We start from the raw sequence: 16,967 nt of genomic DNA, 5'->3' as shown, positions 1-16,967 counted from the left end.
GTGTGCCTTTCAGCAACATCACCACTTTCACGGTAGCGTGTACTTAATCGCGATATTACACTTTGCGTTGTATTTAATGCTCTAGCTACGTCGATTTGGCGCATTCCAGCTTCGAGCATACCCATGGCCCCTAGCATTTCGTCTCTGTTAAGAGGTCTACGCTCCATAATGTCGTTTAATACTAAACAGAGTTATTTGAATGAATTCTGGCCAGTTATCATAAAAACATAGCCAGTACAGGTTAAATTCGAACAATTGATGCTAGGTGCTTTTTATACATTTGACAAAAAATGCACAAACACTTCTGCAAATATCCGAAATTTAGAAATAACTAGTGTGACTACTTCGTTTCAATCGAAATAGAAAGAATCGGCCTACAAATATGTGGTTGTTTATTCAAAACATTTATTTTTAACTTTAATAAAATGATATCCCTAGATTTTTCCGGTGTGTGTATAAACAGGGTGTCCCCTTAAGATGGATACAAGCCAATATCTTGATTGTTTGTTGAGAGATCTTTTTCATTTTTGGCAGGAGGCTGTATGGCTATAAGACGTACATTTTGCCCAGGGTAAGAAATGCGATACCTCATAGACGTACGTTTTAATGAGGTTTGATATTTTTCGAGTCAAGAGTAAACTACCGCTAGGACAGTATTTATTTCAAATCTGATAAAATTATATTGAATCCTTTGTACCCAAGATACTTAAGTTCTAATTTTGATAAATATTGATACAAGGTGTGTTATTAAAATAAGACATTTTTATTTTTATTATTATTTTTTAAGTACTTACGACGCCACTGGATAAACAACTGATTTATTATCAATAACCAATTATCAATTAATATAATCGATTTAAGTTTTCAGATAGATTCCATAATAATTAAGATACGATACAAAAAAACGAGGATAAGATCAGAAATGAAGACATTAGACATTAGGAGGGGTAAGATCAGAAATGAAGACATTAGACAACAGATGGGAATAGAGGGAACAATAGTAAATGATATAGAACAAAAACAATTAATATGGTACGGCCACGTTCAGAGAATGCACAATGAAAGAATTGCAAAACAAGTCACTCATTGGATACCACCTGGTAAACGAAAGAGAGGACGTCCCAAGAAAACATGGATGGAAGGAATAAGAAGGTCGATGAGCGAGAAAAATCTGACCGAAGATCGATGGGAAAATCGCACAGGGTGGAAGTTAGGCATCGGACAACGTCGTAGGACGTTCTGACCCGAATTTATATATGTATACATAAAAACTAAATATTTTCAATTTATTTTGTTTACTTTAATAAATTGTTTTTTTAGTTTGCTAATACAAATGAATAAAATGAGTTACAAAATTATTTAAAACCCCAGTTTTTAATGGAATCTGAAATATGATTTTTATTCGTTTTATTGAGGAATATTTAAAAAAATCCAAATAGTTATTTAAAACAATCACTATTAACTTTGGAAAATATGCTCTAAACAAAGATTTATAAAACTATAACGAACTAAAAGTCATCATCTTCGACTAAACTTAAATGGATTATTAATTGATAATTGGATATAATTGGTTATTGATAATAAACCAGTGGTTTATCCAGTGGCGTCGTAAGTACTTAAAAAATAATAATAAAAATAAAAATGTCTTATTTTAATGACACACCCTGTATCAATATTTATAAAAATTAGAACTTAAGTATTTATGTAAGAAGGATTCAATATAATTTATCAGATTTGAAATAAATACTGTCCTAAGGGTAGTTTACTCTTGACTCGACATCAAACCCCATTAAAACGTACGTCTATGAGGTATCGCATTTCTTACCCTGGGCGAAATGTACGTCTTATAGCTATACTACCTCCTACCAAAAATGAAAAAGATCGCTGAACAAACAACCAAGATATTGGCTTGTATCCATCTTAAGTGGGGCACTCTGTATTTTAGTGGAGCACACCATTTTCAGTGGAGTCCATCTAAGGCAATAATAGAAGCCCTAGTAAATCAGGGCATTGACAGGCCTTACATAGAAACTCCTGTCATTATATACAAAGAAGACAAAGCAAGAGTAATGATATATAAAAGAACCCCAGAGTTTCCAACTGGCAAAAGAGTATGAAATGAAGACGGAATATCTCCAAAGCTGTTTACAGAAACACTAGAAGAAATCTTCCGTCAACTAGACTGGACCAACGAAAGGAAAATAAAAAAGTTTTTCCTCTTGTAAATATGATCCGGGGACATACTGTATAGAGTGGGCCATTTTACAAGAAAGTATATCAGTAACTGTCACATCTGACAACGTTGGGTATTTTTAGTAATACGCAAAGAAATTCATCCACTCAAAATTCTATAAAATTTGAATTTCAATTTACTCTATTAAAACTTAGTATGAATCTTAAAATTTAACATGAATTTTTATTTTATTTTCAGCTACCAAATATATTCCCAAGATAAACAGCGACTACAACTGCAACTTTTCGAAAAACGACAAATGCAACCAAAGATGGGCGCTGCGCGATTGGCAGATCGACGACAACTCGACAAAAACCAGAGAATTCATAGCAGATGGCAGATGGGAAGGTCAGTGAGTAATTTTAGACAAAACTAAATAAAAATTAAATAATTTACGACAACAGTACATTTCGTTTTCACGCCGTCGATGATGTCCTAAAAATAAACGAGATATAATCAGCGGTCAAAATAAATTTCATTCGCGCTAAATATTATGTGGGAACGTTTCTACAATTCTAATGTTTATACACGGCGATACGCGGCAAGCAAAACAAACATTCATTTATTAGCGTTTCAGTGTCGATTTCTCAATTTTATTTGTTAATTATAATTACGAGAATACGCGTGTGGGATTGATGCTTAGGTGTAATTTAAATTTATTTAGATAATACAATACCGGGTGCGTCTCAAAAGTGTCTTACCCCCTATAACTTTTTTATTTTTTCAGATAAAAAAACGAGATTTGGTATGTTAGTATATGACATAAATTAGAATTGATTCAATTGTAAGGACGTATTCAATTGTTTTCGCTCACTTCCTGTTTCACCGGAAATTACTATAACTTTTGATTTTTAAATGGTACCCTCGGTATTTTTTTATTTTATTCGATAGAAAATAACACTCTGAATAGAATCACATAGCATATGTCAACTTTTGACATATGGTTTATTCAAAATTATAACTTGCAGTTCGTAACAAAAATTTGACTAGAAATACCAAGTGTGTGGTATCAAATTATTCCTAAAAAATGCTAATTCCAAATATGCTAATGAACTACCCTCGTTCCATTTGAAAAAATTGAGATATGATTATAAATACGATTTGAGCATTTTCTAACTGGCCAGGACAAGACACCAAAAACCTTAGACGATCAAATCTATTTCTCCAAGGCTTCTTGATTGAGAATTAGTGTTTTTAACGTATCATAACACCCTAGATTCAATTTTAAAATACGATATTTATTAAGCGAGAATCTCAAAAGTTGACATATGATATGTCTTCTATTCAAAATGTCATTTTCTATCGAACAAAGTAAACAAATATCGAGAGTGCCATTTAAAAATCAAAAGTTGTAGTCATTTCCGGTGAAACAGGAAGTGACCGAAAACAATTGAAAACGTCAATCAATCCTAATTTATGTCATATACTAACATACCAAATCTCGTTTCTTTATCTGAAAAAATAAAAAAGTTATAGAGCTGAGCCACTTTTGAGACGCACCCTATTTGCTCTTGTACAGGCTGATTCAAACTTGAATCTATGAGTTATTACTAAGAAAATAGTACATAGATCTAAATGCAAATTCGGTTTATTGGGATGAACAATACCGCGATTTTAAAATCACACCGTTAACTGATCCCTTGATTTTTTAATATCAGTGATTTAATTGCGTTACGTGGTCATGGATTTCAATGTGTTTCAGAAACTAGGACTGATTGATGTAATCAGTTGATTTGGTCACTTCCTGTTTCACCGAAAATAGTTACAACTTTTGATTTTTAACAGCCCTTTGGGTATATTTTTACTTTATTTGATAGAAAATGATATTCTAAATAGAATGACATATCAGACGCCAACTTTCGACATTTTCAATTAAAAAAATACCATTTTAAGTTTCAATTCAGAGTGTCATGGCCATAAATGTAACGACAATTTGACTCGAAATACCAAGTAATTTTTTCTCTAAATATGCTAATAAGCCACCTTCGTTCCATTTAAAAAAATTGGGTTATGATTAAAAATTCTATTTGTCATGTTTTAACAGGCCAGGAACCACGAAAAACACAAAAACATTAGACTATCATCAAATCTATTTTTCCAAGGCTCATTGATTAAAAATTAGCATTTTTAACACATCCATGGCACTCCAGATTGAATTTTAAAATACGATTTTATTAAGCGGGAGTGTCAAACAGTGACATATGATATGCCATTCTATTTAGAAAATTTCACTTTCTATCAAATAAACTAAAAAAATACCGAGGGTGCTATTTAAAAATCAAAACTTGTAGTCATTTCTTGTGAAACAGGTAGTGACTGAAAACAATTAAATACGTCAATCAATCCTGATTAATGTCATATACCTACTGACGAACCAAATTTAGTATATTTATCTGAAAAAAATAAAAAAAGTTATACGGGAGCCACTTTTAACACAAACACCTGGTATATACGGTGTGACATAAATTGCAACACCTAGTAAATGTAAAAGTATACACGGCGTCTCAGGCTGAGCGTGCATTAGAAGTTTCTGGAGGACTACAATATCTAGATCGGAGATTTTTTGCACATCATTGTGTTAAAACGTAATCTATCGATTAAAAATATTTTCATTATGGCGGCATTTCCGGAAATACCGGAAGTCGACAGCAACTTTCTTATTTTAAATGGGCACCTCCGCTTTTTATTACATACTTAAATTCTCGGCAAAATTCTACGAATATTGATGTTAAACACTCTATACCTAATAGTAACCGTTTTTGAGAAAAAAATATTTAAAAATTTTGATCGAAAAACTGCCTGTCAAAAAAATTGTATAGCCTAAAAGTCAAATTGAGTGATTACCACAGCCGCGGTGACATAAAGAGAATACATGTGGCTATCTATTTCAAAAATTAAATTGTTTGAATATCATATAATAATGGCGATAGCTATCATGGAATTGGGGGGTTAAAAAATAATAATAATTATTTCTTTTTCAAATGGAAATCCCCTTTTTTATTTCACTAGTGAAAAGGTTTTTCAATGCGGTACTTTTTCACTATACAGGGTGTCCCACTAAGAATAGCTCTTGGCTGTATCTCGGAAAGTATTAGCCGTAGCGGCTGCGGAAAAAATATTTATAACTAAAGAGGCTATGGGAAATTGCTGGAAATTATTTTCAAGTTTGTAGAACGACCGCTAGGTCAAAACTGCAACAAAAAATAAGAAAATGGAGTTTTTACACGATTTTGCCTAGATAAGGTGTACGATAAGTAACAGCTTCATAATCTTCAGTAAATTTTGAATATATTTTGTTAGAGCCATTTACCCCTATCTACCAAAATAAAGTGATGGGTGAAGGTTAGATCTGTTTTTATTTGAATATTAATAAATCTGGACTGGATGATAGGAATCCAACAAACGAGGGCTCGTTTAAAAGAGCGTTTCTTACTCTATATTGCACCATATAAACAATAACAATAAGCTTTTGAACGTAGACGCTGGGAGGCGTTTTTTTACAACTTAACAAACATTGCGCGTTTTTTTAAAAAAATTAAATGCAATAGTATATGTAATTTTAGCTAGTAAAGAGTAGTAAAAGCTTAAAAAGTCACCCAAGTAGCATTTTCACGACTTGCGACCATATGTTTACTAAACACAACGTTGGATTAGTTACAAAAAATAGTTAGCTCCCTACCTTGGGTATTAAAATAAATTTAAACGTTTTTATAACGTTGTGCCGACGTTGGACTAGTACTACAGCAAAGTAGAAGCTTCTGCGACGTCGAATAAACGTTGTCTTGTAACCTTTTTTTGCTTAAGTGATCTTTTAGGTGATTCGGACAACGTAGTTACAACGTTGGACAATATAGAGTTTTCCGACTTCAGTTTCAGGACCTATTCCAACGTTATGCAAACGTCGTCTGTTTTACTAATTCCAACGTTGTTTAGATTTCCTTATTCTTACGTTGGTAGAACGTCGAGTCACTACCTTTTTGCAACTGTATTGAACCATAACCTTAAATTTTAAATTTTCACTTCATTGTTCTGTTCAGTCAGACAGTTCAGTGCTGTTTTTGTTTTTATAAAAAAACTTAATTAAAATGGGACATAAGAAAGGTACCTACATATAAAACTAAATTTAAATATACATCGACATATATTACCGATAGTTTATCCACTCCCTCGTTTATTTATATTATAGAGGGCGGCACAAGCTAGACTCTAGGATGACTAAATTAGGCAATCTTGCGACTAATATACTACCTGTTAAGGCCGAACTGCGACTTTATTAGTCCAGTATGCGACTACTCGAACTACTCCTTCTTAATCTCCAAAACAAGAAAGTGAAAGCCGCCATGTTGTTAAATAAGAAAATGTTTCGTTCCTAACATAGCAATTCCTGCTTTTTGAATACATTAACTTGAAATATTTGACCCTAAAAAACACGCGGAAACAATTTTTTCGACTGCGAATAAATTATTCTCATTTTACTAAAAAAAAATTCAAGAAAATTTTTAAAACTTTTTTAATTTTAAGGCCCATTAGTATTTTTCAAAGTAGAAACAATACATTTATCAATAAAGTTGTTTGCGTTTAACTTTTTTTCCTTTGGGTAATGAGTTACAGAGTCGGTTAAAGTGTTTCAATAATTATGATCTTCAAACATCCTCCACACTTAAATACTTTTGTTTTGTTTTCCTTCACTGCCATCTGACATATGTCTCTAACTAAATCATAAAAATAATATTTTTACTATAATTATCCCAATTTAGGATAAAACGCGACTTAGACGCCATATTAGTTTTGTATTTCTGTGAATTAGGATTTTAAACAACGTTGCAGTTTGTACTAAATTAGGCTTCTAGCCAACGTCGGTATCCAACGTCGTTTCGACCCAAAAATTATTCTCCAAACTAGTGCAGACTAGGGTTGGCACGAGGTTGTGCCGACGTTGCGCCCCGACGTTTGGTCGCGTGACACAACGTTGTCCCGACGTCCAAATGCTGCTTGGGCAGCGAAAACCGCATCTTGATATCTTCTTTCAAACCGAAGATATTAGCAAAATTATAATAAATACCAAAAAATAAGCCCTTAATTACCTTATTTTTTCAACACGGTATCAGTAGCCCTCTTGATTATGCCCATTCTAACCTAAAAATAAGATAGACACAGTTAGTTTATTTTAAAATCGACGAAATGCCAGAATACCATAATACCAGATGTATTAATATCTAATAATTAAGATATTAATAATAGTGAACAAGAAACGATGATTCAGTGAAGTCACGGTAGGCTTTGGAAAAAAGTTGCTTTTGACGTAATAGTATAAACGTCAAATTGTTATTAGATCAACATTTTGATAGTCTTAGCAGCGTTCTTTTTTTATCTTTTAAATGCTTTTTCAATATACTTTTATTATTTGAAGTTGTTGGCATTTTGAAAAAGCATTTAAAAGATAAAAAAAACGCTGCTAAGACTATCAAAATGTTGACCTAATAACAATTTGACGTTTATACTATTACGCGAAAAGCAACTTTTTTCCAAAGCCTACCTTGACTTCACTGAATCATCGTTTCTTGTTCACTATTATTAATATCTTAATTATTAGATATTAATACATCTGGTATTATGGTATTCTGGCATTTCGTCGATTTTAAAATAAACTAACTGTTTCTGTCTTATTTTTTTGTTAGAATGGGCCTAATCAAAAGGGCTACTGATACTGTATTGTAAAAATAAGGTAATTAAGGGCTTATTTTTTGGTATTTATTATAATTTTGCTAATATCTTCGTTTTGAAAGAAGATATCAAGATACGGTTTTCACTGACTCTTTAAGTTTTTACTACTCTTTACTATCAGCTAAAATTACATATACTATTGCATTTAATTTTTTTAAAAAAACGCGCAATGTTTGTTGAGTTGTAAAAAAACGCCTCCAAGCTAAAATAACACATACTATCGTATTTAATTTTTTTGAAAAAAACGCGCTATGTTTGTTAAATAAGTAAGAAAGCGCCCCCTGGCGTCTACGTTCAAAACCTTATTATTATTATTTTTATAGTATATAGAGTATATATATATATATATATATATATAGAGTAAGAAACGCTCTTTTAAACGAGCCTTCGTTTGTTGGATTCTGATCATCCAGTCCGGAGTTATTAACATTTAAATAAAGATAGATCTAACCTTCCCCCACCACTTTATTTTAGCAGATAGGGGAAAATATATAGCACCCATTATCTAGACAAAATTCTGTAAAAAAAACTTTTTTCTTATTTTCCATAGCAGTTGCGCCACCTAGCGGCCGTTTTACAAACTTGAAAATAATTTCCAGCAATTTCTCATAGCCCCTTTAGTTATAAATATTTTTTTCCGTGAGCCCTACGGCTAATACTGTCCGAGATACAGCTGAGAGCTATTCTTAGTGGGACACCCGGTACATGTTTCTATACCTAAAACAAATCGTTTTTAAGATTTAATTTTAAAACTAAAAAAGGTTTAGTTTTAAAACGTTTATTTTTTTTTATTTTATCCAGCTTCCTTTGACATTGTATCAAATAATCAGACAATTTATTTCCATCTGTTAGAAAACTAATTAGACGATAGATGTAAGGATATCTACGTTAGATATCCTTATAATAGAGGGCTCATGACAGAAAGCTCATTTTAATGCGCACTATGTAGGCTCACGGGAAGCTGACAAGTCGGTGAGGCATGGCTGATACTAGAGTGATATTGCGGGTACATCAACATTACATTTACATTACACGTCAACTGCACCTGCTTTTATACGGGAGAAAACATATAAAATATAACAATAACATACAACTCTAGAGAACCAGATCTCCACAAATAGTGCTACTTGGCCATCGAAAAATCCATTGCAAGAAAAGATAGAATTCTTCCACTCTTACCAACCATCATCATGATGATGAACCATTAATCTTGGTTCTCATTCGCATGATTTCTACAATTTGTTAAACCGCGCAAAAAGTTAAGTCTACAATCGCCTATGAGTTGCCCTGTGTAAATTAATTAAACACAGGAAAGAAGCAATAAACTATGTATAACAAAAATTGTGGTAGTAACGAAAAAAAAGTGTATATTTATACATTACGTATATTTATGTGTATGGCAAGTCACATAACAATGCCAATTGTAATGCATTTGTGTATGTACGGTGTATGTTAGTATTTATTCAAAGGTGAGCTAATTTAGGCTAATATACCTGCAGCTGTTATTGTTTTTTGGTACTGATGAACTTTTATAGCTTAAAAATTGTCATATAGATTTGTTTGCGAGCAGTCCTGAAGATGTGTACTACATACGTTAATAAAAATTACACCGGAATTGGATTATCCTTTTAATAGAAATCCTTTTCTTTAATATAGAATATATATTAATAGTAGAGAAAACTGTGAGTCAGCTTCGTTTTAGCATTAATAAATGAATAGTTTTTACACGAGAAACCCTATAAAATATGAAAATGTGATACCCTGTACAACCTTTCTATTAAACTGTTAATATCGATTAATATTTCATTTGGTTCATGCATTTTATTGATTATCTTATTTGTTATCGAAGCGTCTTTGGTTCACTGTTCATTTCTCTATCTGTAATTGTCCTCACTCAATAAAAAGCTGTTGTTAATTGACAATATGGCTTATAATATAATCTGTAAATATCATTTCGAAACTGATACATAATATGTACATACAGTAAAATTTTAACTGATTATTAAGTCACCGTCTATTTATATCCAATAGCCTCGATATGCTTTTTATTGTGTACATCTGACTGGTGCAGATGCACAGCAATTTAATTTGGTTTATCTAAATTTTCAACGGGAAATATGTTTCGATGTTTCGAAATTTTCCATTAGGTACAACTGCTAATCATTTAAAAAGAACATTTAAAAAGATTATTTCTCTTTGAAGCTTTTACTTATTAAAAAACAGACATAGTTACAGTAATCGAATTTCAAAATTGATTTCCTGTCAAACTACTTTATTTTATTTTGATTTTTGTGGCGGAATATTTAGGAATATAGATAGTACCCCAGTGCAGATATGACTTTCACCATGTTGAAATTGCAAAAATTTTTAGAAAGCTGCGACCATTGAAAAAATTAGCCTTAGTAACCCTTATTAACATACTAAAAGTCCCCATTTGTCCGATGTGTGCGTCATCAAAAAAAATCGACCGCCATCTTGAATTTTGGTACTTTTTGGGAAAAAATGTAAATAACTGGAAAACGGTTTGTTATAGCGAAAAACTTCAAGAGGTAAAAATTAAAGAGAATGAAAAACTCTATCAGAATCAATAAAGAATAGTTTATTATTCTGACGCAGTGACGTACAAAAAAATTTTGAAAATCGAGCAATTTTTAAAAGGAATCACAGAAATGCAAATTACTAATTTTTTAAGCTTATTAACAAATAACATGGATATTTAGCATCAATTCAATTGAAATACAATCCTTGTGACATTTTCAAGAAATATTTTTTATTGGTGGGTTAATAATATTTCAAAATTAACAAAAATTGTAAAAGCTATCCTTTACTAAATACATGTGTACTAATAATGTGCGAAAGCAGTCTCCACCTTGTCCCGGTCGGGGCTATTTGCACTTAAGCCAAGGTCTTATTGTTACCATTTTGTAAAAAACTTGTTTTTAAAAATACAGTGACAGTTTGAAAAATTAGGCTACAGGTTGGAAGAAAAAAATAAAATGTAATGTAAACTGGCGACTGTCAAAACGTTGCAAAAAGATTCTCATCTGCGACAAATTACATCCATTTTTTTAGATCCTGCAGCACAAAAATCTGAGTTAGTCGAAGCTGGAAATACATTCATATTTTCATTATATGGTCGACATAGGCTAGCAAAAGATTTAGATCAGTTGAGGTATTTTAAATATAAAGCCCTTACATCTCGTCAGGTACTTATAGTAAACATTTTGATTTAGCTACCTTACCCCCAACAACTAACGCAGCTGAAAATCATTATTATAGGACCTATTTATAAATGCAGTATTAGCTAAATAACAGAGAAGAGGCAACAGAATGTGGATGGAGTAAAAAAACGGATACCTTAGTTCCAACAACAATGTCAAACGCAGTGGCACCAGCATTTGTTTTGAAAATGATTTACTATGTACTAAATTATGTACCATTGCGATCAAAAAAAAGTACTACAAGAATTAGTAGTCCCAGATGGAACTCCTGGTCTATAATGATATTTGAATTATATTGATTTTTTTTTGGATTTAGCCAACAACACTGTTTTTTTGTTTATCCCTAATGCATCTGCAATGTCCCTTATGGGAACCCCATCCCTTAATCGCGTAAATATAATCGATTTTTGCTCTGAAGTTAAAGGCATTTTTTAAAAATTAAGTGACACTGACACAAGAATATAGACCAGCAGTTAAATCATATTTTGTTGTACTATTTTTTTTAATCGCAATGATACATGTTTAAAATCCAATATGCCATGTTCATGCTTGTGTGGTAACTGTAATGGCATTTCTTGTGAGAACAAACAAATATCGGTCGATGAAGAACAAATCGAATAAAATTGTAAATTTCATTTTTTTTTCTAGAGATGACTGTTTGAAAAGTTAGGTTACAAGTTGGTAACACATTTTTATTAAAATGGTCATAATTTGAATTATTGTTATTCGATTTGTAGGGGTTTATAATGTATTTCTCATAATAAATAAGTGTTAAGATCTTAGGTTAAGATCGTAGATGATATTTATGTCAAAAAGATATTCGCAAGTAATTTATTACATTTTATTTTTTTCTTCCAACCTGTAGCCTAATTTTTCAAACTGTCAATGTATTTTTAAAAACAAGTTGTTAACAAAATGGTAACAAAAAGACCTTGGTATAAGTGCAAATAGGCCCGACCGGAACAAGGTGGAGGCTGCTTTCGCACATTATTAGTACATATGTATTTAGTAAAGGATAGCTTTGACAATTTTTGTTAATTTTGAAATATTATTAAACCACCAATAAATATTTCTTGAAAATGTCACAAGGACTGTATTTAGTTGAATTGATGCTAAATATCCATGTTATTTGTTAATAAGCTTAAAAAAATATTAATTTGCATTTCGGTGATTCCTTTTAAAAATTGCTCGATTTTCAAAAAAGTTTTGTACGTCACTGCGTTAGGATAATAAACTATTCTTTATTGATTCTGATAGAGTTTTTTATTCCCTTTAATTTTTACCTCTCAAAGTTTTTCGCTATAACGCACCGTTTACGAGTTATTTACATTTTTTCCCAAAAAGTACCAAAATTCAAGATAGCGGCCGATTTTTTTTGATGACGCACACATCGGACAAATGGGGGCTTTTAGTATGTTAATAAGGGTTACTAAGGCTAACTATTTTCAATGGTCGCAGCTTTCTAAAAATTTTTACAACTTCAAAATTATTTGCACTGGCCTATAGGTAATATTTTTTTAAAATAATGTCTAATACCTATGAGGCGGATGCATCTATCCAAAATAGTCCTATGGGTATTTCGCCATTTTTGTATGAATGAGCAATACATAGTTTTAAATAATAGTGAATTGTTATTATTTAAAAATAGATATTTTTGAATACCTCATAAAAATGTGAATAATTATTATAATACATGGTTATAAATAGTTAAGGAATTTATGATTTAATTACAAATGTGTAGTTTTCAGATTGTTTCCTATACTTGTGGCATAAGTCGGCATTACTTGCCAAATTTTATTGTTCTAGGACAACGGAAAAGATCCAAATTTTGATTCTCTTGAGATTATCGAAATATGTATATGTTTTTTAGGCATAAAGTTAAAGGACCGTATTTTTTTTACGCTTTGGTTGAAATCGTACGGTATCTCCGTTATTAGTAAAGATAGGAGGATGCGGTTTGCACAAATCGGTCCCACTTTTTTGTCAAACGGAAGATGATGTCAAAAAAAAATTCATAGCCCTCTTCATTTCTGAGCGACAGGTCTTTTTGAGAATTTTGCAATTTGGGACAGCCCCCGTATCTTCGTTATTGTGAAAAGTATCGAGAAGGTGAAAACTGATTCTTGTAGAACTTTTTACGTAGAATACAGTACTGTACTCTGTTTTTCTATGAAAAAAATGTTTTTGAAAATATGAACCAAAGATATGTTATTTCAAATGGAATACCCTGTATATTTATAAATCATATGATCTGTCTTTCTATGAGCTTCTCAAAAATATATAACACTCTATATTTATTTTTAAAAGATATCGTTTTTTACTAGTAGGCCGTGATATATAACAAAAAAAAATCAAAATGATTTTTACCAAAATAGTCATACACATATTAAAATTTTATATGAGACTGAAATAATTTACTTTTAAACTGTTACCACTGAATCTCTGAATATGTTTTTCTTCTTTTTTTTATAACGGGATTTATTATAAAGGCATGGGTTTGCAAATATCTAAAAGCTTGCCTAATAGCATTTTTGAGGTTTTCGACATTGTTGTAGTTGCCACGATGTATTTCATATTTCAAAAATCCCCAACTACAAAAATTGAGAACGGACAAATCCGGGGATCAGAGAGGCTATCGTATGTGTCCATTGATCCCAATTCATTGATTTGGGAAATAGTCATTTAACAAAATTCTAATATTTTCGAAGTTGTGAGGGGGAATCCCATCTTGCTGTTCTTGCATATTTGCGGTTCTTGCATATTTCACGTTACATTATCTATAAAAAATATCTAAAAGTTCCGGTATGATAGCTTCCAAGATTTACAAATAGCGGTAGAGAGTTAAGTTTCCATGATATATGAATAATTTATTAGTGGCTTCCAAAATAAAACAGGACACAGCTAGCAGTATATACTTTTAATAATTCTTTAGTTTCTTTTATTATCATCAATCATTGCCTACTAATAATGATTTTTTAATGAAAACTTTTTTTAATGAAAACTATAGAGTGACATATATTTTTGAGAAACTTATGGCAAGCCTGATCATATGATTTTAATGTCAATTCGATACCTCAACACCCCATTCCCGAGATAAGGGTTAATTCTTCCTTAAATATCTTAAATTACAGATGTGACATCCTAATTTTATTATTACGAAATCTACCCATTATTGACAGATTTTATTAAATCTTTATGTCCTGTCTGTTATTTGACCTAAATTAGTTTGTTTTATTTCAGATTTAACTACCATCTTGATATCCAACAACACCAAAGAATTCGAACATAGGTACGATATAGAGGCTGCACAAAGCAATGGATTCTCCGTCAGGTCGTGGGGACCGGTGGAAATATTCCTGTGCTCAGGTTGGAATCCTCGAAGTTATCCCTGCTATTACTTCCACATGAGCAGGAGAACCGTTTACCTTTCAAAGTTTCACATGCTGGACAACGAGACAGACTATTCGACAACAAAACTGAAGTCATACGAAGTAGGTATTTTTTCCAATAAAAAGAGACCGTCCTGTATATAATCTGTACTTTATTTTTGCAAGCATTTTGCATTTTATAAGTATTAGCAGTTCCTTTACTGTTTTAGAATTATATCTTTGGATGAAGGCTTTATTATGATCCCTATGCTTCTCTCTATTTTTCCAGTGGACATTGTGCATTTTCCTGATTCAGAGTTTTACTGCACTACGGGTGATACATTTGGGTATTTCGAGTATTGGCTCTGGACCAAGATAAGATTCCAATGATACTTGCCTTGCTAGGTCATACGATTTTTCGTTGCCTTGGATGCCGCTGTGGCCATAGCTGTAGCCCGACACCCAGAATAATTTATTCCTGTTGCTTTCGTCTCGATGATTCGTTTGGGCTCTTAATTAAGTGCCTTAAGTGCCGCCTGACTGAGCATAAGAAGTAAATACTCAAATCAGTGTGCAATCAGAATCATAGTTTTTTCTCCTTTTGAATCCTCGGATATTAACAGTAAACAACTATTCAATTGACAATTTTTTGACAACTTCATTAATTATGTCTTTATCAAATTTTTGGTATATCCATAGAAAAAGGAAATAAATTTAGATTGGAATGCTCGGCTTCCCGCTAAAACGTATAATTGTTTTGGGTCGCATACGAAGATGCATGTACGGCTTTGAATAAGAAGACTAAGGAAGGAGCATATCAAAAATCTTAGGTCCACCGCGATGGGCCTCAAATATGGCCGACTTAAATTCCGGTTTATCAGTGCCTTCTAATTTTATTTAAAAAATGTAATACTATGATGTAGGGTAGACGTGGGGTAGACCCAATATTTTTTTTTATTTTACGTTGTGAAAAAATGGTTTGGTTTGGTTTGTTGGTAGTTATTAAAATTGTTATAAAAATATAAAATTCAAATAAAAATAGATAAGTTATAATAATTATTTATAACCATAAACATCCGATACGCTACTGAAGCAGGTAAGTCAAATTGACGTATCTAAATTCTTTGACATCTAATCTTTGACAAGTAGTAAATAAAAGCAAAAATGCAAGAAAAAATATATAATTACTTAATTTAAGTGAATTTCATAAATGATCGGTTTACTACACGTATGTATATTATATAGTCACTTACTAGCGAAAAGTTGTTCCATTATTTCACTCGATTTTTGCTGAGATCTACGGCACGCTACACAACCAACTATTTTAGAGTCTTTTTCGATAAATCGCTGTTAATTTAAGTTCTGTCACAATTTCCATCTAGATTTACTAACTTTATACAACTATCAGTAGTAGAATAAATAATAAATAACAAAAAATAAGCTCCGTAAAGACTGACAAATCCACAAAATTTCAAATCAAATTCAAAGGTGTCAAATGAATCGTCAAACAGAACTGTCAAGGATCCCCACCCTAGAGTGCTTTATCCGCCCACCATGCATGAATACATGGATTGCATTATGCTCCTTCCTTAGTCTTCTTATTCAAAGATGTACGGGATCTTGCGCTGCTATAGCGGTTGCTAAGATTAACCTAACCTAACCTAAGCAAACAACAACAGAAAAAAACATTCTCTTGTCAAAGTCAGAATCTTCAAAAATTATAACATTTTTCAAAATTTAAACTGCCCGCATTCAAAAAATACTGAAAAGTGTTTAAATTTTCCATGTGTCCATTTTCAAAGTAATTACATGTTGCTATCTTGTAAGTTTAATTTAATTTTATTTACTCAAACCCCTGATAATTGTGAAAAAGTGACATTAAATTTAATAAATTAAAACTTAAAAGCTGTGTAAACTGCAAAAACCATCGTGGCCTAACGTCGGTTTCCAATGTTCTATCAGGGCCGTCCTGAGGTATGAAGCAGAGGAGCAGTTGCTCCAGGCGGCCAAATTTGAGGGCGGCCGTTTCGGTACAATTGTACTGAATTCGGTACATTTTGACCAAATTCGGTACGTCAATACTACATTTTGGAAAAATGGTCATTTTCGTTACGAAATTTCCAACAGTATAAATGCAACTAGTAAACTGCTTCAGAAGGAGAAACTCGATATCATTGAGTCCACAAAAGCTCTAAAAGCTATCGACGACTATTTTGTCAAAATAAGGACTGACAGCCATTTTAGAGAAATATTAGTGGATGCTGCAGAGCTGGCAGAAGAGCTGAAAATTGAAGCAGTTTTTACTAACATTAGAGCTCGTCCCAGAAAAAAAAAAACTAGGCAGTTTTTGTATGAATCAGTGGATGAGCCAATTTTAGATCCACAGGAAAAGTTTAAAATCGAATTTTTCTTTGTTGTTCT

General features: G+C 32.0%; 1 protein-coding gene across 1 annotated transcript in view; it reads left to right on the top strand.

Annotated features, from left to right (window-relative positions):
- Positions 1-16,967, top strand: part of LOC115875202 — an 84,526-nt gene that overhangs the window by 17,192 nt on the left and 50,367 nt on the right. Inside the window, exons 2-3 of the mRNA XM_030890606.1 lie at positions 2,432-2,581; positions 14,419-14,669. Of these exons, the coding sequence (XP_030746466.1) occupies positions 2,432-2,581; positions 14,419-14,669 (401 nt within the window). The remainder of the gene's footprint in view (positions 1-2,431; positions 2,582-14,418; positions 14,670-16,967) is intronic.

Source organism: Sitophilus oryzae, unplaced genomic scaffold, assembly GCF_002938485.1.
Source record: "Sitophilus oryzae breed Bouriz unplaced genomic scaffold, Soryzae_2.0 scaffold_1353_pilon_pilon, whole genome shotgun sequence".
NCBI lineage: Eukaryota > Metazoa > Arthropoda > Insecta > Coleoptera > Curculionidae > Sitophilus > Sitophilus oryzae.
Note: the sequence above shows the minus strand (reverse complement) of the source record. Positions and strands in the feature narration are given on the sequence as shown.